This window comes from Protopterus annectens, chromosome 13.part0 (genome assembly GCF_019279795.1).
Source record: "Protopterus annectens isolate FY-2018-M chromosome 13.part0, PAN1.0, whole genome shotgun sequence".
Lineage (NCBI taxonomy): Eukaryota > Metazoa > Chordata > Ceratodontiformes > Protopteridae > Protopterus > Protopterus annectens.
In genome coordinates this window covers 1,310,129,837-1,310,154,902 of record NC_056747.1, presented here as the reverse complement: position 1 = coordinate 1,310,154,902, position 25,066 = coordinate 1,310,129,837, and the positions used below count along the sequence as shown (strand labels likewise).

The window sequence follows — 25,066 nt, the reverse complement described above, 5'->3', positions numbered from 1 at the left end:
GTTGGTTTGAATGACATGAAATGTACTTCCCTGGACCTAATGAAGAGAGACATGATTGAACTCACTGAATATGTGTCCCAGGCAGGTATGTCCCTAGACTTAAGCAGCTTTCTACCATCACCCAGAATGATGCCTCAATAGAAACAGAAAATGATTGACTTTAACAATTGGCTTAGTTTCTGGTGTCATTCGAGGGGGATGCAGTGCCTGACAGCCTGGGAAGATATGATTGACAGACCACGGTGCTTGGCTAGAGATGGCCTGCATCTGTCTGAGTTGGGCTTCAGGCTTCTGGCAAAGGTTCCTGCCTCCCCCATAATACCTTTTTAGGAAAAAGTCTTGAGGCCGATACTACCAAGATAAAAATCTCAACAAAACACAAATTAAAGGTCATGCCGCTAAACGCTAGGAGTCTAAACATGAAACTGTACTCTTTGCAAGCATTTTGTAACCCTGGAAGATGCTGACATTTGTGCAGTCACAGAAACCTGGTTTTTGAAGCTGCGGAGAGCACCCCAGCCTTACCTGGTTACTCATCCTATCATACATTCAGACTCAAAAATGTGGGCAGCAAAGCCAAAGGAGGTGGAGTTTCAATATATATTAAAGACATACACCTCCAGGATGGTCAAACAGTATGATGCACAGGAGACACTCCACTGGCAGTTAACCATTGACAAGACCCCTGTTCAAATTATAGCTAGCTACAGGCCTCCAAATTTGACTCAAGATGCCCACACCACCTATCTGGACCTCTTCAAATCTGTTAAGATTCAACCCTTTACCCTGATCCTGGGTGACTTTAATTACACAACCATAGATTGGAAAAACTTCTCATGCCAGAACACAAGTGCCCAGAGATTCCTCGATTTTATCAATGCAAATGCCTTGGAACAGCTAGTTGATATCCCCACAAGAGGTGATAACATCTTGGACTTGGTATTAACCAACATGAGTAACCACTGCAGCACCCCTGTGGTATCATCCTCCCTAGTAAGATCTGACCTTAAAGCTGTCACTTTCGAAGTCACCATCTCCCCTGAACCCCCCCCCCCCCCAGCTAGGGTCAAACAAAAAAAACTTCTCCAAAGCTGATTACAACTTCCTGAGGGATGGTATAAACAGCTTCACAGCCCCCTTCCCCACTGTAGGAACTGGCACCAATGTCCAAATCTACACCAAAGTACTATATGAGCATTTATATAGATGCATGGAATCAGGAATACCTGACAGGACAAAATCATCCTCCACAAGGAAGAGTAAACCTGTCTGATGGACATCTGCAATAAATAAAATGTATAACAAAAGGAAAAAAGTACTGTCCAGGACCAAGAAGGAGCAAGGGCCCAATTGGAAGCAATCTCTCCTTAGCCTGAACAAGCAAATAAGAGCACTAGTGAAATCCTCTAAAGCCAACTTTGAATCCAAATTGGCCACATCTACTAGAGACACTCATAAGGCCTTCTTAAAAGCCTTGTCCCTCTACTCAGTTTCATACAGATCCCTCAGAAGTGACCTCTGTCTGGCATACAAAGCAATCTTAGAGCCTGCCTTGATGGGACTGCTGCATATCCGCTAGTCAAGCTCCACTCAAGCAACCCATATGCTTGACCTCAGCCTGGTCTGTGATATCAATAAGACGTGTTGGTGGGACAGATTTGTATCCTAGAGACTCCCCCATCTGTGGAATACACTCCCTCTCCACATCAAGCAGAGCACCTCACTATCCCTTTTTAAGCACAACCTGGATAACTGGAAGGGAAACAGAAAATACACTCCTGGGATTCCACCTGTGTCCCTGCTAGACAGGGGCTGTGGGTGCTGACTTATCTAAACATGGGCTAAACGTTGGCTAGGCTTATAAGGGTATTAGGGCAATAGCTTAGTAACCTCTTATGACCCTATGATCCTACAACAGACATCAGTCAGTCAAATGGAATTCCAGTTTCTCTACTTATTTACCAGTAACCACTGGGGTACCCCAAGGCTCTATTCTGGGCCCACTCCTCTTCAACATTTTTCCTCAATCATCTTCATAACAACAGTAAACAGGCAACCCTTATTCAATACGACTTTACTTTAATTTGCCCCTCTAATAATCTTACCCACCTACAAAATATAACTCATGATGCATTCATCTCCATTGAATCCTGGCTCTCTAATAACCGTCTCCTACTGAATCCCAAAAAAAAAAAAAAAAAAAAGTCTGCTATTTCTACTAAAACAATTCCCCACTAACAAGTTTAACTTCACAATTGCTTCACTCAACAGCACTACAATTGATGTTGTTTCTTGTTAGAAGTTACACTCGACAATAATCTCAAGTTTGACCTGCATATTTATTTATTTATTTATTTATTTTACATTTGTTAACCGGGAAATTCCGACTGGACCAGGTCCATTTTCAGCGGAGGCCCGGGGAGAAAAGCTCCAACATCAAGTTATACAAATACAGTACATCCAGCATAATACACAAAACAGGTTACATCATGTATGCTGAGCATAGTAATATAACAAGAATTAATAAAAACACTCCAGGTAAAAGATGTAGAACATGGGTAAAAAGACAATGTCAGTCATACTTTGGTAAGAAAAGAAAATATATCAAGTAAGATTCTACAGTTAAAAGTACCCTTTCAGATGACCAAGCCTACAGGGGATCAGAGCTCCAGCATGTGATCAGAGAGGAAATTGGGGAGTTAATAGTAGTATGGGTAGGGTTATGTGATACAAGAGCATAACCGTGTACTAAGAAGGTGTGATTTGAGGGAGTTTTTGAATATGGATGTGGAGGGGGCAGTGGACACAGATAGGGGAAGAGAGTTCCAATTTCTGGCAACGGTGTGGGAGTAGAGCGCTTTCCCTGCATTATTGTTAGCCTTGGTGATGGAGAGGAGAGATTTTTCACTGGATCTTAGGTATCGGTTTGTAGTATAGATAGTAAGTAGGTTGGATAATGAGGGTTTTTTCAGGATATTTGAGAATATTGTAGGCTGTGCCCAGCTGGTGATAGTTAAGTAGCTGTGGTAGCTCAAGCCATTTTAGTTCTTTTAGTGCAGCACAGTGATGGGTTCTATAGGTTGAGTTAGTAGCAAACTTGGCTATTTTATTGTAGCATGATTCTAGTTTGTCTAGGTCACATTGTCTGATTTGGGTAAAGATTGGTGCTGCGTATAATAGAGTTGAGAGGAGGTGGCTTTGTGCAAGAGTGACTCTTGCTTTTTGTGAGAGAAAGGACTTATGCCTGTATAGGGAGCCTAGTTTTTTGTGTACTAGTTTTATGGTATGTGAGATGTGAACATCAAAGTGGAGATTATTGTCTATTTCAATGCCCAGAAGTTTGGTGTAGCATATCGATAATAACATAAAAAAGACCAATCAAAAATTTGGCATGCTGTATAGGGTCAACAAATTCATCACTAACTCCACAAAAGTAACTCTAGCAACCACATTTCTATTGCCATCCCTTCTTCCCTTCTGTATGCATCACCTCTTCTAACTAACCTTTACTCTTCCTGTAAAACTAAGCCAATGCTACAATAAAATAGCTAAATTTGCTACTGATCAGCCCCTTCTTTAACAACACTGTTCTGCTCTCAAAACCCTTCACTGGCCTGAACTACCCCAACTGCTGACTTTTGACTAAATAATACTCGCACACAAAATACTGTACAACCCCTCATTCTGTCAGTCTACCTCAACACTGCTCCAGCATTATGTTCCCCCATGTGAGTTGCATTCCTCACACAAGCATCTTCTATCACTCTACCAACCCCAAAGATCTAATGGTGTTAGTCTGTACTCACACTGTGTTGCAAAAACCTAAAATAGCCTTCATGAATCAATCACATTAATTCCTTTCTACTACTTCTTCAAATCGCAACTAAAAGAACACCTGTCCAATACCTGAATCTGCCCCTGCTCAATTCCACCTTAGGGCTGAACTCTATCCTCACTGCTCCAAACATTTATTAACACACCTGGCTACTACTTTGTTTCTCAACTCTATATTTCAAACTCTGCCATCTTATTTCTCTTTCTTTTTTCCCTAAACCGTCTTCTTGATACACTCCACCCACTCCTCTGATTATCCCTCCTTAGTGTACCACAACTAGATCTGCTATATTGTATATATTAATGAAATGACGGAGACTGATAGCTTGTATATAGTGTGTTATAACCTTAATGTGAAAAATGTTTGGCATGATATTTACAAATGTATTATCTTTGTGCAGTGGCTGTCTTTGTAATCAATCTAAATTTGTAACATTGTAATTTTGTCCTGGAGCTTTTCTCCACAGGCCTTCCTTGAAAATGGGTCCGTACCCAGTTGGACTTTCTCAGTAAACAAATGTCAAATAAATAAATAGATGTTATTGAACAAGACCAATTTGATAATCACTGGCAAACTATAATCAGCTTCCTTTGGAAACTTTGAATGGAAATTAGAATATAGCTATGCTAGCTGCAATCCTTGAAGCAATCACATGTGATTTCTTTATTATGGTGTTCTTCCAGTTTTTTCTTGTAAAACTACATTTTACATTTTATCTGTGAATATGATTTTAATGGGCAGAGTGTTTCATGAAATAGAGACAACCTTACTAAGAGCTTTTTCATAGCTTGTAAGTTGGAAATATGGCTTTTGTAGATAGATACTATATCTGCTTATTAAGAAATATAATGCATCTCATATTGTAAGAATATTTGTTAATGGAGAGCATTAATTGCCAATATGGTTATCAAAATGGCAATCCTAGCATTGATCGGTTGCCATGTTTTATTTTGTATAATGTAGCAGTGGTGCTTTCTATTACTATCCAGGTGGATTAACCAAAGAATCTTATTTTTAGCAGTGATGTAGTATTGTTGAATTTTAGGTAAGATCTATTCCAATGTTGTTAACACATTGATAGCTATTGCTAAATGTGCCTCATTAATGAGAAAGTACAAAACTTTACTTGGTACTTTAAGTTGATTTAAGATCTTCATTATTAGCAGTTCATTATATGTTTGAAGGGAGAAAGCTTGGTCATAATTCTAAGTTCTTCTGCTGGCTAGTGAAAGGAAGAGGAATGTTTGAAATCTGCCTATTCTTTTCGAAGCAACAAAGATCAGGACCATTGATTTTTGTGGGTTCATAACCATTTTATTTGTAGTGCACCATTTCTATATTGGTATAGAGTAATTTTCAAGAACACAATGTCATCTACATACATAATAGTTCATATGCAGAAGAGCCAAGGGCAAAGTGCTAATAAACAGGTAAAAATGAGAGGAAATAAAGCTGATTCCTGAGGAACACGCATAGTCGATGTATCTGTTTCAAAGTAGAAATTAGTTCCTGCAACTGTGAATGATCCATCAGCATGGCACCTCATGAACCAAGAGAAATGAAAAAACTTTCACAATCAAAAAGTTTGTGAAGTAATTTCATGATCAGCCATTTCAAATGATCTTGTTAATGGCCCCAAGTTACGGACCAGTCTCCGTGCTGGAATATATTTGATTAGTTAGAAGAAGATTGCAGTCAGAGTGCTATACACGAGAGAAACGTTCCTTGTGAGACAAGAAGTCATTTTTGAATATATATTCAAATGTTAATCAGATAATTTCATGCAGAGTTTTGGCTAAGGAGGAGACAACTAGTGTGTGATCAGTGGCATGAGTACGCGTAGGAATTTTGGGAAAGGAATAAGACGGGCATGTTGGAAACGGTAACCTTGTGGATAGCGGTAGATCAAAAATAGTGATGAGTGTCATGTATTGAGAATTTTAGAATGTACATAGTAGTGAAAATGGGGGGGGGGTTATATTTATAGCTATATTTCTTCATGGGTTTCTCTACCATGTTTCTATTGACTGATTTGAAATAAAAGGCAGAGTATTGCATTAGTTAATGTACAGGGATAGGTTGTCTCTTGTGCAGAAAATGATGAATTTTTAGGTGATAGGGAATGATAATGAATGTTTAATAGCATTTAAGTTATTGCGATTTCAGTTATTAGAAATGGAAATTTTGGGAAGATTTTATTAGTGTTAATGTTTTTACTGTGTACCCGATTTTTTTTTTGGGGGGGGGGCAGTTAAATATGAGATTTGTAAATTCCTGTAGAGTTCTGCCTTAGAGCATTAATTTTTACTCTGGTGGAAAGTGTTAGGCTTTGAAAGCTTGTAACTTCGTATTGTTATAGCAGCCACATCTGCATTCTTTCCAAGCCTTGTTTCTCTCTCTCTCTCTCTCTCTCTCTCGTAAATACATGTTAACCTATAATGTCTCTTAAGTCAGCAGCTAATCAAGGTAAGCAATTGCCTTTAACATTTTCTTTTCTTTCTTTTAGTGGAAATAGTCTGTCTTGCATTGGAATAATAAAGTTATTGAACACTGAAAGAACTAAAGTGGAGTCTTGGCTCTATTTGTTTGTTGTAATTCTGTTTATAATAAGGGCTCACAGTTTTCAGGAAATGAGCAAGCTGTTACAGTCTGAGGTGATTGTTTTGACCAATAGGAAAGGACAGGAAAAACAGGAATATGTATTTGCTGTAGTTTATGTGGTATTTTTGTGATTAAGATACTTAGTGGTTTAGTGACGGAAAGGATTAACTGTAGCATCTTCTTTAGTTAGTTGAGAAGGTTGTATATGTTTTAAAACCTAGTCAGCATACTTGTACGTGTCCCATTGCAGTTGAGGTTGAAGTCTTCATAAATTATTAATTTGTTGTTTTGTTGGAATCTAAAATTTATTTTAATGTAGCCTATTCCTCATCAACTATAGAAGGAGGTGGAATATATACCATAATGATATTAAATTTAGCATTTTCACTAAGTAGAAACTGAGTGAGTGTCAGTAGGGTGAATTGGCAAGCGTAGACTTACTTTTAGCAAACAAATTCCGAGAAAGTTTGCAATTATTTTTAGTTTAAAGTTAGTACACTATCTCCTTATCTGATGATTTGGCTGTTATCAGTGAGCACTATTTAACAAATAGAGATATAAGAAGGTAACAACTAGTTGCTTGCAAACCAGGACCCTCTTAATAAGACAGCCCACTATATAGAAGAGTTTCTCCCTTCCCCACTATTACATGACTGAAGGATTAATGTGTGTGTGTGTGTGTGTGTGTGTGTGTGTGTGTGTGTGTGTGTGTGTGTGTGTGTGTGTGTGTGTGTGTGTGTGTGTGTGTGTGTGTGTGTGTGTGTGTGTGTGTGTGTGTGTGTGTGTGTGTGTGTGTATATATATATATATATATATATATATATATATATATATATATATATATATATATAAAGTGTGTTTTGAGATCAAAGACCCCAACAAGGAGGGATGCAGAGAATTTTGCCTCCATGCATAAATTATTATTTTTTTCATTTACTGTGGATGGCTAAGGTGAGCTGCCAGTCATTTTTGATTGTGGAATTGATTTACACGTGGTTGTGTCTTGATCTTTCTTGGGAAAAATGTGTGGCAGTATTTTTCTTGACTTGAATCGCTGTTAAAAGTACTACTTATTTTTGATGTTTGATTAGTTTATGAACTACCAATCGTCTGTTTATCTCGATTACCTCTTAGCATTCGTAATCTTTCCTCTAGTCCCATAGACAGGTGTTCATCGTCCAGTGGTACATTTTCCACTGCCTTGGTTTCCACCACACTATACATCGCTAGAAAGGTTGCTACCTAGCATGCCTCTCCAGGAAAGAGCTGTATAGTTTCTTCAAAATCCAAGTCAGTATAACTATCTCCTCAGATTTCCCCAGAAAGGAATCATTGACCAAGTGGGAATTTCTAGAACAGCACATTAAACTTCAGTAATAAATAAAGAAAGAAAGAAAGAAAAATGGATTCATATTTAAAAATATACAGAAAGGTGTAGAGACATTTTATCTGTGGAGGTGTCCGGCAGTTAATGAAGATAATTAATGAAGATAATTAAGGCTTGAATTTGGTAATAGTTGCATCCTGTAAGCATGGGTTTGATTCCCTCTGCTTCCTTCTGAGTACTGTATGACTGTGAAGAAATCACTAGTAGACGATTCTGAATGCCCATGACTTTTTTCTTTTTAAGTTGTTTTAATGGACAATTTCAGGCCAATAAAGCCAAACCCCACTAGCTGTTGTAAATATACATATTTCGGCCTTATCAGCACAGCACAAGCAGAGTGTTAGACAGTGCTCCTAAGCTGAGTCCATATGAGTCAGTGCTGTACCCTGATTAATAAATGCAAGTAAATATTATAGCAATAACCCACGCCTGGGTGTGGGTAATGCTGGATTATGCTGGATTTACCCACGGTTGGTGTGGTTTGGTCACGAGGGCGAAGCTTTAAATCTCTGTTGCTTTTTTTAAAGTTGTCTCGCTATGTTAAACATTTAACATAGCGATACAGTGTGAAGCAATGGAGATCTTGCGTTCTCCATTGCTGTAAAAAAAAAAGAGTTATAGTAATGGAAAAAGTCTAGGTGACCGGACCTTTTACCATTACTATAACTGATTTACAACGTGCGCGCTGACCAATCAGTGTGCACGTTTTTGAATATTAATGGGGGGGGGGTCGTTGTATAATAAGACTTTTCTTCTACCATATTATGAATAGTTGTATCCTTATGAGCTTTTTCTTGCTGTGTGCCAGATAGTGAAACACACTCTGCAGAACAGATAATTTACTTCACTCCTAGAAACCTTATAAGAATACAGCAATGCCTAAAAAAATGAATTGCAAAGTTGTGGTAACAAAACCTGCTGAGTGTATATTCACTGAACAAACCTTTTACTAGTGCAAAACTCTCAAGGCCAAGTCTGTGGGTTTCATTTAGGAGATGGTAACCACAGCAAATCAGAGCTTTCATACAGATTGCATAGTCACTTCTTTGTTAATTTGTAGTTATTGATTGACTCTCTAGAAGTCATGGCCAGGAACCAGCAGTCCCATTTTCAAGCATGCTTTAGAGTAAAAGCTGACAACAAACAAGCAACACAAAGAGCTTATTTCACTCCATTAACTAATTAAGAGAAGCGCATTAATATTCCGCAGTAATGCAGTCTGTTATCTCTTTCTTTGAAGTCATGAACTTGCTGTGGCATGTGGAAGCAATGAGAATTCATAATGCAGGAAATATATCCATCAAAAATCAAATGATGCAGTCTAGATCTGGTACAAAAATATATGATGCAGCTTATCTTTATAAGACATGTTGCTGACAGTGAATTCAAATTTAATGCTGCAATTTATAAAGCTGCATGGGACTTCCCTGTGAATACATCCATGTTACTAACAGTTGTGATGATCTCAGAAATGAGGAGTCAGATGGTGGGGGGCCAGGCAGGGCAAGTCCCAGTAGATGATCTTTTCTTTTCACTGAAACTGATTGATTTCAGAAAACAAGGCATGTGTCAGCATAGCCAGGAAGGAGGTCATGACACACAACATCTTTGCACACTGTGGTAGGTAGATGCTCCAGAACAGATCCATGGCAGGGTAAGCACCAATGGAGACTTCAAATATTACTACTAATGTTCTTTCACGTCACTGTTAAGAATGTAATAGATAACTGTTTGCAAAAAGCTTGCAGATGTTTTCTACATCATATTCCTTTTGAACTTGATGAGCATAATGGTGTAGTTTTGATTTTTTTTTTTTTTTTTTTGCAGATTCATGAAAAGCTACGGCAGTACGAGAGGCAGAGCCCCACCCCCATTCTTCACAGTGCAGCCCCTCTGGCCGAAGATGTAAGTAGATTTATTATCGGTGTCCTATAAACCGAAATAAAAGAAACACATCTTTGGCTGCTTGTTATATGCATATAAAAGTGTGCCCGTGTACAAAAGGTACAACAACACAACTGCATGAACCATATGTAGGTCAATCTGTATCTTCATTTCTGTATATAAGTCAATGGTGAGGCCTCATACTGAATATTGTGCTGTGTTTAGTTCTTCTAACATGACTGAACTAAGATGGTTAGAAAGTATCCAGATGTGTTATACTAGGGAGATTGTACAACTATAGGGTCTGGGCTGTATGACCAGATCAGTAAAACTTTATTCCTTTATTGTTACCTATAGGCTGATTACGGGAAATGTAATCCTGATGTAGAGATGTTTACATAAAGATAGACTGACTGTGAATTTAGGAGTTTAAATAAAATCTCAGATGACTGACACTGGAAACAACAATGGTTTTTGTGAGGATTCCAAGTCTGAATACTAAATTACAAAAACAATGTTTCCCTTTTCAAACTGGTTTATATTGTAACGTATTGCCACTTTGAATAGGTATGCCAGTAGTTTAATGACTTTCAAGAAACAACAGGGGGACTGGGGAGGTAACCAGGTTTATGATTCTACTGTTGTAGGTGGCAAGCATTTTTGAAGGCCTAAAATACACTGTTAGTTTGTAAATATGTGTGTGTGTGTGTGTGTGTGTGTGTGTGTGTGTGTGTGTGTGTGTGTGTGTGTGTGTGTGTGTGTGTGTGTGTGTGTCCATGCTCCCATGTGTGCATGTTTATCTTTATGTTGCTTGTTTAATGCATGCATGCATTATATGTGCTTTGTGTATATATCTTTTGTCTCTGCATGTCAGCATATATGTGAGGGAGTGCAGGTGTAGTGCTTGCATTTATTGCACCTGCATGTGGGATGAGGCACATATATGTGAAGTACATGCCCATATATTTGTGTGTGTGTGTGTGTGTGTGTGTGTGTGTGTGTGTGTGTGTGTGTGTGTGTGTGTGTGTGTGTGTGTGCGCCTCCAGTTTAATGCAAGCGCATATGTATTCTTGCATGATATATGCATGTGTAGTACACATGTTGTTCATCTGAGTGTGTGTCTGTGCATGTATATTGTAGGTGTACAGCGTATGCCTATGAGGTGCATGTGTGTGTGTGTGTGTGTGTGTGTGTGTGTGTGTGTGTGTGTGTGTGTGTGTGTGTGTGTGTGTGTGTGTGTCTGCGCCTGTGTATGTACAGTACAGGTGTACAGCATATGTGTATGAGGTGCATATGTGAGTGTGTGTGTGTGTGTGTGTGTGTGTGTGTGTGTGTGTGTGTGTGTGTGTGTGTGTGTGTGTCTCCATTTTAATGCAGGCACATATGCATTGTTGTACTACATATGCACATGTGGTACACATGTTGTTCATCTGAATGTCTGTGACTAATAATAAATTTGCCTTTGTTACCCATGTCACACAAGAGTAGAGTTAATAATTTCATACCCCAGAACAATATCTTCTACATTTCAGATTTGCAGCTATGCTGGAACAGTCTTGTAAATAAAACACATCTGTCTTTCTATATTGTAAGTGATGTGGGATAAGGATGTGACTGATGCATTAACCACGAATGATGCCTTCCATACTTCATAGCAGTCATCTTAGTGTGTCCCTACACTTGCAGAGAAGATGGAACTGAAGATATCTGGACTATGAATAGAAACGTGTCCAGTAAGAAGTACAATCAGAAGAGCTTCATTTGTTCATGTGTCCGGAAAAGACTACCAAATTATGTTAAAGCAAGCACTAGTTTAGTTATTTTAAGAACAACTTGGCGCTTATTATGGGAATGACTGTTTTGGTATACTAGCAGGTTAGAATGGCATTACTGCCTGAACTATTTGTATATAAACGAAGTAGGTACTATGATGTCTTTTAGTGCTGTATTCATTTCATGCTACAGTGCACAGTGCATGTACAGACACACAGACAATTCTGTGTTTTATGGTCTTTGCATCAGTCAGTTCTGCAGTCAATGTCTGTCCATGATGTGTCAGATACCTTATGCAGAGGGTGTTTCTGAATCCAGGCACTGTACTAGCTCATTCAGAATGTTTGCACAAATATTTTTACAAAGTATCTACAGTGAATCTCAGACCAGTAACAATCGTTATACTCAGTGATATTAGCTATAAGTCTAGGCACTAATACATTCCAGTTTTATTGTGTCTGCAGTTATGTAAGTGTATTATTTGAATTTGCCTATATTATTGTTTATTTGCTACCCATGTCAGTATGAAATTACAAAGAAACTCCCAATCTACACAAAACAACTGACACTTTAAACTTCATTCAGAAAATGTTTTCTAATGACAGAGCTTAAAAATGCTGCTTTAAATTAAAAGTTTGTTATATTTAGTTTGTATTTCTTTTAAAATCAGTATTTGTTTCATTGTACTGACTAGCAGATGAGCACATGCATCTATAATTTGTACCACTGGGTTCTGGGAGCGATGATTTCATACTGGTTCACTTCACTATTTCAACACTAAAAGTTTCTGTGTGCTACAAAATCTGTAAAATTTCTGAGTCAGAGCAATATTTTCATAGGTTCATAGGTTCATAGGTTGGTACTAGGCTATCAGCCCTAGGGCCTATACAAGCCTAGCCATAACAATTCCCTGGCTATTTCTTCCCACATTATTTACTTTCCTGGACCCCAGTCTAGCAGGGTGACTGACGTGATCCCTGGGGTGAATTTCCTTTCTCCCATCCAATCGTCACGGTTCCTCTTGAAGAGGTCCAAAGAGGCACTCTGCTTGACATGTATGGGCAATCTATTCCAGAGTCTGGGGAGTCTCTGGGTCAGGAACCTATCCCTCCAGCATGTTTTGTTTATTGTGATGACAAGGTTTAGATCCCTGGAGCGTGTAGCTCTGAGGGATTGGGATTTCTTTAAGTGTAGCATGTCCAACAGCTCTGGGTTTAACATGGCCTTGTATGTTAAGCAGAGATCGCCTCTGAGTAGATGATATGCGACAGAGTATAGCTGGAGTTTTTTAAGGCGGTCAGTGTAGGGCATCTGCTTTAGGCCTGCGATTCTTTTAGTGAGGTATTTCTGAGGCCTTTCCAGTTGTTGCAGATGTCTTGAGAGGTACATACCAAATGGGGCGTTGTATTCTAAAATGGGTCTAATGAGGGATGAGTACAGTGGGACAATGACCTCCTTTTTTCTGGATGAAAAGCCCTTCGTGATGAGGTGTGCCACATAGAAGGATTTCCTGACTGTTGTGGCGAGGTGGTTATCGAAGGTGAGACCACTGTCCACCTGTGTCCCTAAGTCTCTTATCACACTTTCTGTGTTTAGTGTACTGCCACCTATATGGTAATTCATGGATACATGTTTTTTCCCAAAGGGGATAACAATACATTTCCTGGCATTGAGCTTGAGCCCATGGCTCTGGCACCAAGCATCTGTTTCTGTAAGGCCCTTTTGTAGAGTATCCACATCATTTGGGGATTCAGTAATGGCTCCCAGTTTGCAGTCTTCTGCAAACTTTGTTAGCCAGAGTCCCTTAGTGTTGACCTGTACTTCAGAGAAGTAGATGCCAAACAAGAGCGCCCCAGGACTGAACCCTGAGGTACTCCACTTGTCACTTGTCTGGAGCTGGATTTGGAGTCGGCTACTTTTACGGTGTGAGTTCTGTCAGTAAGCCATTTAGCAACCCATTGGGTGACATAGGGATTAATGCCCAACTTAGTAAGTTTATCTATGATTCCAGAGTGGGGGATGGTGTCAAAGGCCTTGGCAAGGTCTAAATAGGCTGTGTGGACCACCCTACCCTTATCCATGGCTCTGGAGACTGATTCAAAGAAGTCAATCAGGTTCAGGAGACAAGTTCGGCCCTTCACAAACCCAAACTGGGTGGGGTCCAGTGTTTGAAGGTTGCCAATGTCTTTGTTTATAAGTTCCATGATAATATGCCCATGGCCTTGCAGATAAGGCTTGTCAGACTGATGGGACGGTAGTTTCCTGGATCCATGGTGGATCCCCCCTTGTGGATTGGGATAACTGTAGCTCTGCGCCACTCAGTGGGCACGAAACCTGAGGTGAGGCTATGATTAAACATGACACTTAGGTGAGGTGCCAGTTCATATTGTAGTTCATGTAGTACACAGCCCGGGATGTCATCTGGTCCCATGGATGCTGTATTCTTGGCTTTAGAGAGTGCGTTTTGTACCTGTGAGGCCGTTATTACTGGAATTTGGCAATCTTCCGGTATTGAGATGTGCCATTTAGGGGTGAGAGGGGTGAAGTTGGCACTGAATCGATCTGCCAGGATATTGGCAATATCCTTCGGATCAGCATATTTAATGCCGTTCTGTTTTAGCTCAGAGCAGATCTGAGCATTGCCATTTAGATTCTTGACATAGTTATAGAATGCTTTGTGGTTGTCTTTGGAATCTTTGGCAATTTTATTTTCGTAACTAGCTTTGGAGGATTTTATGAGGCATCTCAGTTTCTTACTGAGGCTAGTAAGGAGTTTTTGCATCCTAGGATTTTCCTCTCTTCTGCAAAAGTTTCTTCCTTTTGTTGTAAAGTTTGATTATGGCAGGGGGCCACCAGATTGGCTTCCTTTTTTGGATGAGGGCATTTTGGGTCTATGTGTGTTGGCACGATTCATGCATGAGTGGATGTGCTCATACAGTGCCTTAGTGTAGGATTCAGCAGTTGAACTTTCAGTTCCGTCTGCATGGGTGTCATGAAGTTTGTCACTTCTGACTTGAGTAGCATGAAGTTGGCTTTGGAGAAGTTTTTTATGGTGGTTTCTTTACTGGGGGTGGGGGTGGGATGTGGATGTTAAGGGTGATTAGCTTATGGTCAGACCTGACTAACGAGGGGGTGACCATAGGTATGGAGCATTGATTTCCCATGTTGGTAATGACCAGGTCTAGGATATTGGAGCCCCTGGTGGGACTATGGATTAGTTGATCCAGGGCATTGGAATTTATGAATTCCAAGAACCGTTGAGCAAAGGTGTTGGGACATGAGTAGTTTTCCCAGTTAATGGCAGGGTAGTTAAAATCACCCAGTATTAGGGTGTTTGGTTCTATCTTAATATTTTCCAGTATGTTTAGAAAGGTATAGTGAGAATCTTGGGGTATGGTGGGGGATCTGTAGCAAGCTACAATTTGGATTGCAGTCTTACCTAGTGTTAGTTGCACTTGGAGAATTTCAGACACATTGTGTTGGCCAACTAGCCTGGTGGTGTGAATATCCTTGGTGAATATTGACACTCCTCCACCTTTAGTGTTTTGGTCCTGGTTTGGTGGCCAAAAGTGTGGTAAGAGTTGTAGCCTGGTATTGCAGGGGTGCTCTCTGGAGCCTTGAACCAGGTCTCAGTTACTGCACAGATATCGATGTTCTCCATTTTTAGGAGTGCCTCGAGAGAGTGCATTTTGAGGTTTAGACTTCTAGCATTGAGTAGCATTACCTTCAGATTTTGCATGCTTGTACCTGTTACGGTGGTAGTTTTGTCCTTTGAAGTTTGCCTAAAAAAGGCACTATAGGGGTGGCAAGAGCCTTAGCCAGTAAACTGAATCCCAGGGGCGACAGGTGCAGACCATCTCTGGCAAAGCATCGTGGTCTGTCAATCATGTCATCCCAGGCAGACAGATACTGGATCCCCTTTGAATGACACCATAAGCTTAGCCAATTGTTGAAGTCAATCATTTTATCCTTATATTGTGGTATCATTCTGGGCGAAGGCAGGATGCTACTCAGGGCTAGGGTCATACCTGCCTGGGCCACATGATCCGAGAGCTCTTCCATGTCTCTTTTCATGTAGTCCAGGAGGTGCGTCTCAAGTCATTCACTCCAACATGGACAATGACAGAGTCATATTTGTACTTGTTGTGGAGTGACTTGAGTGCATGCGTTATGTGGCGGATCTTGGCACCCGACAGGCAGCTGACTGTAATTTTCTCCTTATTCAACCTGGTGAGAGGGACATCAGTGTGCCGGACTATAGAGTCACCTATGACTAGAGTGTTAGGTACATTGTCTTGCCTTAGGGGCTGTTGCTGGGTGGCACACTGGTGTTGTGAACTATGTGACACATTGGTTGTGACTGGTGTTTGTTGCATTTCAGCTTCAGAGGTCTTTGTTGCTTGGGCAGGTTACAGTTAAGGGCCTCTGCATATGTGGATTTAGTGTTGCTATATGTGGGTGTTGGTGGTGCGGGTTTAGAAGGGCTATGTGTTGCTTGAGGTGTAGTGTGGGTGTTAACCTTCTCCTCTTGACTGTTTAGCACAATCTTGGGTGGAGAGAGCTTTGCTTCCATTTTGGCTATGTAAGTGCATCTCTCACAGGTTGTAGTGTTGGGTGGTAGGAGGAGAGGGTTGTCTGTGTACATGAGGCAATTGCTGCATTGCCCTAGTATGCCAGATTCACCAGGCGGACAGGAGAAATCACGGAAGCTGACCCTTGCACATGCCTGGTTTGGGAATTTTTTTTTCTTTGTAAGTATAGGAGCTGTTTCCTTAGCAAGGTACTTTGCAATTATAGGCTGTTTAGTGCCTACTATTAATTTCTCCTTGTTAACAAGGAGAGTTCAGTGTTGTATGAGTTTAAGGCTTCCTAGTGCTTTCCAGCAGGTATTAGAGAAAGTGCTAGTCACAGGGATGCTTAAAGGTAAGATTGAAAAGAATGCACTCTGCAGTGTGCACTAGAAGTTAGATGTGAAAGTAGGTAACTTGAGTTTTACCTGTTTAAAAGTTAAGGTTTAGTGGAGAGTTACTATTTTTAAAACAGCAAGATGGATTGAAAGGGGTGGTCACTTTTGTATTTTGGTACTATGAAATACTGTAGGATGGCCAATAAATTTAAATAATTGAAGGGGTGGGATTTCAAAAATGATGATTTTGTGATTACTCACATAAGCCAGTGAAAGTAGAGAGAAATGAGATATATGGTCAGATTAACATAAGAGGCGGGCAACTAGAAAGACAGTGGTATTTAACAAGACAACTTAAACGAGTGGGAGGGCGGGAAAAATTCTGCCTGACTCAGAACAGAGAGAGCTGTGGTCTCTTTTGAAGTTTTAATATGCTGTTAAAACAGAATGCAAGCAAAACACAAGGTAAAGAAAACAAACTACAGTATTCAAAATATAGAAAGGCAATACAGTAATACAAAAAATAAAAGCAAACTAACCTTTCCTTCACAGCAAAGTGTAGCAGAGTCTGGATGAGCCTTTCTGGTAAAAGCAGTCAGGCTATTGATGTTTCTTTTTGTTTACTTAGCGGTTATTTGTTTTGTATCTTCTGTGGTCTTGCTGGCTTCCAAACACAGTGGAGTTTTTCATGGGAGAGACACGACTAAGGAAGGTAACAATCCCATTATACGCCCCCTTCTAATTCTAAAATTTATCCCGTCTGTTATCTATAATCCCAGTAAAATCCTTCCTGTCAAGAAAACCGTCCTGCCCTTGTACCAACCACATTGCTAAGTCCCTTCCTAAAGTAGTGAAATCTAACAAATATTACACAAATTCTCACACTTTTAAAGTATTAATTCCCCTCGTTACAGGTCTCAAGTCAATTAACTGTTTGGATAAACTAAGCATGTGCCTTATTTATAGTCAGTGTGTTAAAAATACAAGGGGAGTAATGAACAAACACAGTAAAAGAATGCTGAAAGTTGTATTGATGTGTGCATGTGTTTTACATGCTGCATATATTATGTTCTGTAAATGCGTCTGACCTTAATATGCCATACATATTATATATAGTATGTGTGGCATGGTGATCACCTATTAAATTATATACTCCTGAGTGCAATATAGTACCCCTTTACTGTTAGCTCTTGCAAATAAATGTAATGAGGAGCTTTCTCGCTGGGCCTGTGATGAAAAGGAACTTTGTCCAGTCAGCCTTTCTTGGTAATCAAAGACAAATAAATAAATGTTTAAAAGGCTGCATAGTACGAACTGTCCTACACAATATAGATTCTCCATGGACCTCGCTGCACAGTTCTGCTGTGGAACTAACTGCATACTGCTGTCTAGATATGTGGTGACTACACTGGAATTCTTCACTGGCAACATAGTGGAAGTCCTGTTATGTGTTACAGTTATGGACAACCAAGCAGAACGCACAGTTCGAGTGTCACTGTGGAGAAGTGCACAAGCATTTCACACCTCCAAAGGAAGTGCACAGACTGTGCATGTCTACGTTCCACACCAACACACTGTTTAAAGTTATGCCTGTTGTTCAGGAATACTGCCCCAGTTCCCTCACTGTTCAATGTACTGATTATCTGGGGGCACTTTTTTCTTCTCTTCCATTCTGTTTAATGTATTGATTGTTGTCCAGAAGTGGCCCCATTCTATTGCTTATTGTCCAGAGGTTGCCTAAATCTTTTTGGCCACATAGCCCACCCTCCTAGCATAGTGCAAATTGCATCACAGAGAATTACCATATTAAGCCACACCTACAAATGGCATATTACAGTGTCTTGTGAATATGTTGCATTATCAGGTTATTAGCAAGCACTTTGCATGTTCCTGGGTCACATGACCCTCCACATGTGGCATAACCCATTGACATACAAATTATGCTCAGATAACATGGGGTATTAAAAAGGGTGCAGGACACAGGACAGCATCTGGAGATATGGTGATGACCACCCCTCTACTACTAGAAAAAAAGCATTTGGCAAGTAGATTGGTTGCTCTTCTTCCAGAGCTATTGCACAGTGTCACTGTCGTAATATAATGGTGTGTGCTTTCAGTGATGCAAACCTCCAGCTAGTAAGATACCACAGTGAAATGGTTATTTGCATTCTGCTAAGCTGCATTCCACTGTATGAAGAAAATCAGGATGCATTCTTTATGCTGATTTTCTGTTTAAAATGGTGCTGATGGTGGGGTACCTATATTTTGCAATGTCTTAACATTAATGGTGCTGTATATTTCAAACGAGTGTAGGGGATTTAAATAATTTTTCCATTAAATAATCCTCTCAAAGCCTTGCTACATCATTGTTATCCTTTTATTTGCACTTGAACAAAGTAGTAGAAAACCTTTTATTTAGTTTCTATAAAAAAGTTTGCACCAAAGCATTTTAGTACTGAAATGGATCTTTATGAATTGGAGAACCACCTCCTTATGTAGGGAAAGGCACCAGGATGGAAGAGCAGTTATGTGAATATCGTATCGAATGTACAATTTTATGTGAACAGCATACACAACACCAGTTAACATTAATTTTATATGGTGGACAAAGCATCTCAATAACCTGTCAGTGCAGGGAGCTTTGGCTTTCACACTCCATTACTTAATATAATCAGCTATGCGATAATTGTACATAAGGGGAACTATGATTTTCCACATACAATAACACTGAAAGAATGTAAAACTCATTCAGGTCTGCAGTGCACAGCTGATTTCCTCTTTCTGTATAAAGCCATTTCTTTTCCACTGATTTTTTTAACATGCATGGAATACACTTCAGTTGTGCCAATTTATGCAATCACTGTGCTGCTTCTGAACCCACTACATGTGCACTTAGTTTATAACTAGGAGTGTTTTATGTCCCATTTACCCTCCATTCCAGTCTCATTCTTATATTTGGGTTAGAGACATTACCTGACTGCCAAATGGACTGTACAACATCACTGGTACATTGCCTCCTGTCTGCAGGAAGCTGAGTTCTGCTACACTTTTTCTCCCAGGAAGAAAGGGCAATTATATACGACAGCCTCATACCCGCACCTGAGAGTCTTTGCTCTGATTACTGTGCTCGTACTGTTTATTTACCCAGCTGTTTCATAGCTATGACATCACAGCCTCTGACACTATAATGTTCTCCTTTGGACTGCTACATTGAGTTCAGCTGTTGTCATATTATCCACTTCCAATTTGACAGAGCAGGACAGAATTGCTGCTATGACTGTGCTGTTCCTGCACATTTATGTCATTGTTTGTCATGTTATCCTTTCAAACATGTACTGTTTTATCCTGTGTACCCTGAAATAACAAGCCGATATGTGGCATCTGCTTCTGTGGGTTAACACTAAGCAAAACCAAACCCGCACCCCCAGCACTATGCCTCATTGGTGAGTATTGTAAAACTGAGAAATGTAGTGCCTTCTAACTCATCTTTTTTTTTTGTCCTACTGAGCAAACTGTCGAGAGAAAATTGTTAAAAACAATACCTATTACTGCAGAAACATAGGACAACAGAGTTGCGTCAAAAATATCCATTTATTTAGTACTACATAAGACTGGTTGTGAGAGTAAGGTGACCTGGTTGGAGAGTTAGGATTCTGTGGTCGTATGTTTTTGCAAAAGCCCTACCCTCACAGTATACAGTGGGCTCAGTGTGGCATATAACATGATTCTTATTTAATGTGGCATCACAGTACTGTAGTCTCTATTGTTGTGCCAAGACCTTTAGCACATCAATAAACCAACATCTATCAGAGACTCATCATGTAACAGTGTGGAAAATGGTTCTGATAGTCTAACACTGATAAACACCTGGGGCAGTGTAAGTGTAAAACAAGATGCAAACAGCACACCCTCCAAAGACAAGCCAAGAGTGCAATCATGCACTGGCAGAAATGGCACAGAGTCCAGTAGGTGGCAAGGGATCTCACCCTCTGAAAATCCTAGAGTTGACAATGATATGCTGCTGCATTGAGCAGAAGCTAATATTCTATAGTACTGTAGACTTGCCTGAGTTAAAACTGCGTGTTTTTTCATAGGTGAAATTTATAATATCATGATGATGGGAAAGAGCACTACAGATGCAATGTTTGCTCTGAGAGTGCTGATGGAGAAGTATAGAGAAGGTCAGAAGGAATTGCATTGTGTCTTTGTGGACTTAGAGAAAGCATATGTCAGGGTACCTAGAGAGGAGTTGTGGTGAAGAAATCTGGAGTGGCCGAGAAGTATGTAAAAGTGGTACAGGATATATACGAGGGTAGTGTAACAATGGTGAGGTCTGCGGTAGGAGTGATAGATGCATTCAAGGTAGAGGTGGGATTACATCAAGGATCAGCTGTGAGCCCTTTCTTATTTGCAGTGGTGATGGACAGGTTGACAGATGAGATCAGACAGGAGTCCCTGTGGACTATGATGTTTGTGGATGACATTGTGATCTGCAGTGAGAGTAGGGAACAGGTTGAGGAGACCCTGGAGAGGTGGAGATATGCTCTAGATAGGAGAGTAATGAAGGTTATCAGGACTAAGACAGAATATATGTGTGTGAATGAGAGGTAGGATAGAAGAATGGTGAGGATGCAGGGAGTAGAGTTGACAAAGGTGGATGAGTTTAAATACTTGGGATCAACAGTTCAGTAATGGTGAGTATGGAAGAGAGGTGAAGAAGAGAGTACAGACAGAGTGGAGTGGGTGGGGAAGAATTTCAGGAGTGATTTGTGAAAGAGGGGTACAGTAAGAGTGAAAGGGAAGGTCTACAAGAGGGTAGTGAGACCAGCTATGTTATATGGGTTGGAGATGCTGGCATTGACGAAAAGACAGGAGTCAGAGCTGGAGGTGGCAGAGTTAAAGATGTTAAGATTTGCACTGGGTGTGACAAGGATGGACAGGATTATGAATCAGTATATTAGGGGGTCAGCTCAGTTTGGACGGTTTGGAGACAAAGCCAGAGAAGCGAGATTGCGTTGGTTTGTACATGTGCTGAGGACGGATGCTGGGTATATTGGGAAAAGGATGCTAAGGATGAAGCTGCCAGGTTAGAGGAAAAGAAGAAGGCCTAAGATAAGGTTTATGGATGTGGTGAGAGAGGACATGCTGGTGGTTGGTGTGACAGAGCAAGATGCAGAGGACAGGAAGATATGGAAACAGATGATCCGCTGTGGTGACCCCCTAATAGGAACAACTGAAAAAAGAAAACTGTGCAAAAAGACATTAGGGAGGAAGAAAAAATAATTCAAAATAAAGGCAAATTTTAAAATACTTTTGAGAACATGGAAAAAGGACAATTTAATGCAGATGTTTCAGGCATGGGGTACTGAAAAAAAGACCTTGTAGAATATGAAATGATGGTACTACAAGTAACCTTTATACTGCACTGTAGTGTCAGTACTGAAAACTTAATCCGACTACCTTAGAGCAGAACCCAGAGCTTTCTGCACTAAATGCAAGCATGCAACCTATTGAGCTACATTATTAAATTATTTTTTTCTCAGAAATGAATTATTAGTATAAGATTTCTTGTAAAGGACACACCATTGGAAGGCAACACATCATGAAACAACTATACCAGATGCAGACGAAAAGCATTCTTTAAAAGCTTAATTAAGCATACTAATAAAAATGCAAGTGTTATATTTAAGCTGATTGAAAGAGTAATCTTTAAATGTTTAGGTTAACATTTTTGTTTTTCACAGAGTATTATTATGGCTTATTATTGTCAGTTGTGGAATCGTATAACACAATATTGCCATGGGAAGTAATAAATCCACATGAAAATGGAACATACTGCAATAACAGCTCCATCCTCCATCAAGGTAAAGTCAGTACCCCTCCTCCTAACATCCCTCACTCCTCTGTAAATATTGCTACCTCATTCAACACGCACTTCACACAAACCATACTATCACTAACTAAACAACACAACCCCCCTCCCCTCCAACCCACACCTTCAACTAGTAATCTCCCCACTGCCTTCTCTTTTTCTCCTGTACCTACCTCCAACATAAAAAATTCTTAACTAAACTTAAGCCCACCAAATTAGCAGCAGACAGCCTCCCAAGTGAATACCTACAAATCACAGCTGATGTTCTAGCCTACCCAGTATCCATCTTGATTAACCGATCTCTGTCAGAAAGTTACGTTCCCACACTATGGAAAGTATCACATATAATTCCCCTCCACAAAGGCGGCCCCTCCACAGAACTAACCAATTACCACCCTATAGCTATTTTCTCTCCACTCTCCAAAATACTAGAGAGATGTATTCACTCTCAGGTCTCAGACTACCTCCTTACTAACAACCTCCTTTCCAATACTCAGCATGGTTTCCGACCAAACCATAGCACCACCACTGCCTTATTCTCCTTTACTAACACTATCTTTCAGCATAAAACAATGGCTATCTCTCCTCTGCTACTTTCCTAGACCTATCTAAAGCATTTGACATGGTCCCACACAAACAACTCATCTCTGTCCTCAATAACCTATCCTTCTCTCAGTCAGTCACCAACTGGTTTCAGAGTAACCTGTCTGACCGCCAACAATCCATTGTATGGCAGAATTACATATCTCCTCAACTACCTGTCTCTATAGGGTTTCCCCAAGGATCCATCCTTGGACCCCTACTCTTCTCTATTTTCATCAATAATCTAGCCTCTGCCACCAAACATGGCACACTCATACAATACGCAGATGACTCAACCATCATCTGCTCAGCCCAGTCCCTACCCAAACTGCAAAAAGTCACACAGGAAGCCTTTTCCTCTGTTGAAACTAGATTATCTGATGCCCAATTAATACTCAACCCAAACAAAACTAAACTACTCATCTTCCAACCCACCAAACATACTCAAAACAACTCTCACTTTAACATCACAGCAAAAGACAACACCACTATATACCCAACAGAACACACCAAATTGCTAGGAGTGGAAACAGACAATAAACTAAAATTTGACATTTACATATCCATGACCATAAAAAAGTCCACAAAAAACTAGGAACATTATACAGAAATAAGCAACTTCTCACCAAAACAGCAAAGATTTTAGTAGCAAATTTCCATCTTATCTCCACCCTACTTTATGCCTCTCCAATATATACCAACCTAAGGCAATGTGATCTAAACAAGCTAGAGACCTGCTACAACAAAATCTCCAAATTCGCCACAGGGGCATTCTACCGTAGTCATCACTGTCTCTCACTTGCTGAACTGGGCTGGCTTGAACTCCCTCACCTCCTTCAATGGTATCAACTCACACTCACCCACAAACTAGTAAACCATCCACTAAATGTCCCATCCCTCCAGAATCTACTCCAACCCTATCTCACCACCAGACCACTAAGATCCAGCAACAAAAATCACTTGCAGATCACTAAAGCCAATAACTCTGCTGGTGAAGCACTATTCTCTTGCGCCATAGCCAAATTATGGAACTCCCTCCCACCCACAATTACCTCCATACCATCATGCACCCACTTCAAAACTTTACTAAAAGCGCACCTAAAAACATGCTGGCTATGCCCTTGCAACTCCCACTCTAATATCACCCACCCCATCCAACCACTACCTTTCTTTCCACCCCACTAACTACCTTAATTATAGCAAGCTCGGATGCTCATAAGTCTACTACTTATCATACAGCAGAAACTTCTTATTGTAACAGTTGTTAATGTCTGTTATGTACTTCGCAGATAAAGATTCTAGTTGTCTACTGATGTACTATGTTCTTCATCTGTAACTATGTTTGTAATTAATTGCTATGTTAATCAAATTGTTAATCGCTATGTAAATCCAGTGTAACTATTGTCTGTATATTTTAACTGTGGAGCTTTTCTCCCCGGGCCTCCACTGAAAATGGACCAACATCCAGTCGGACACTACCAGTCAACAAATGTAAATAAATAAATAAAAGTGCACACCTGAATGTTTAACCTGAAGGTAAAATATTAATGTAGTCTTTTTGAAATCAAGTGCCCGATTGCAAAAGACTTGCTGATGTTTACTCTGATGTTAGCCTAATCCTGTTTCAAAGGATTTGCTCTTAGTGTGAGTGACATACTCCAGTGTATCCTTTTATTACCGATAGGCCGTACTGTGGAATAAGTCACTTACACCGAGGGCAGAGAGAAGAGTAGGTACAAGCTTTCTGAAATAATGTACTGCGTGCAGAGTATCCCTAGACAGGGATAACTATAAGCCTATATATATAGCTGTCTTATATAGACAAGTGGGTTACACCTGCATGGTACTATGACTGCCTTCATACAGTCTGAGTGATTCTGTGCCATATACCACAGTGCACAACTCAGTAGTGTATCAGGTATCTTAGATATCACTTTGAGGTCATATACCACAGTGCACAATTCAGTAGTGTATCAGGTATCTTAGATATCACTCTGAGGTCATATACCACAGTGCACAACTCAGTATTGCATCAGGTATCTTAGATATCACTTTGAGGTCATATACCACAGTGCACAACTCAGTAGTGCATCAGGTATCTTAGATATCACTTTGAGGTCATATACCACAGTGCACAAATCAGTAGTGTATCAGGTATCTTAGATATCACTTTGAGGTCATATACCACAGTGCACAACTCAGTAGTGTATCAGGTATCTTATATAT

At 40.1% G+C, this 25,066-nt stretch overlaps 1 protein-coding gene across 2 annotated transcripts in view; it reads left to right on the top strand.

Annotated features, from left to right (window-relative positions):
• MPP3 (MAGUK p55 scaffold protein 3) overlaps positions 1-25,066 on the top strand; it is a 1,051,423-nt gene that overhangs the window by 278,767 nt on the left and 747,590 nt on the right. For both annotated transcript variants that reach the window (XM_044055336.1, XM_044055335.1), the window contains exon 4: positions 9,651-9,728. In XM_044055336.1, the coding sequence (XP_043911271.1) occupies positions 9,651-9,728 (78 nt within the window). The remainder of the gene's footprint in view (positions 1-9,650; positions 9,729-25,066) is intronic.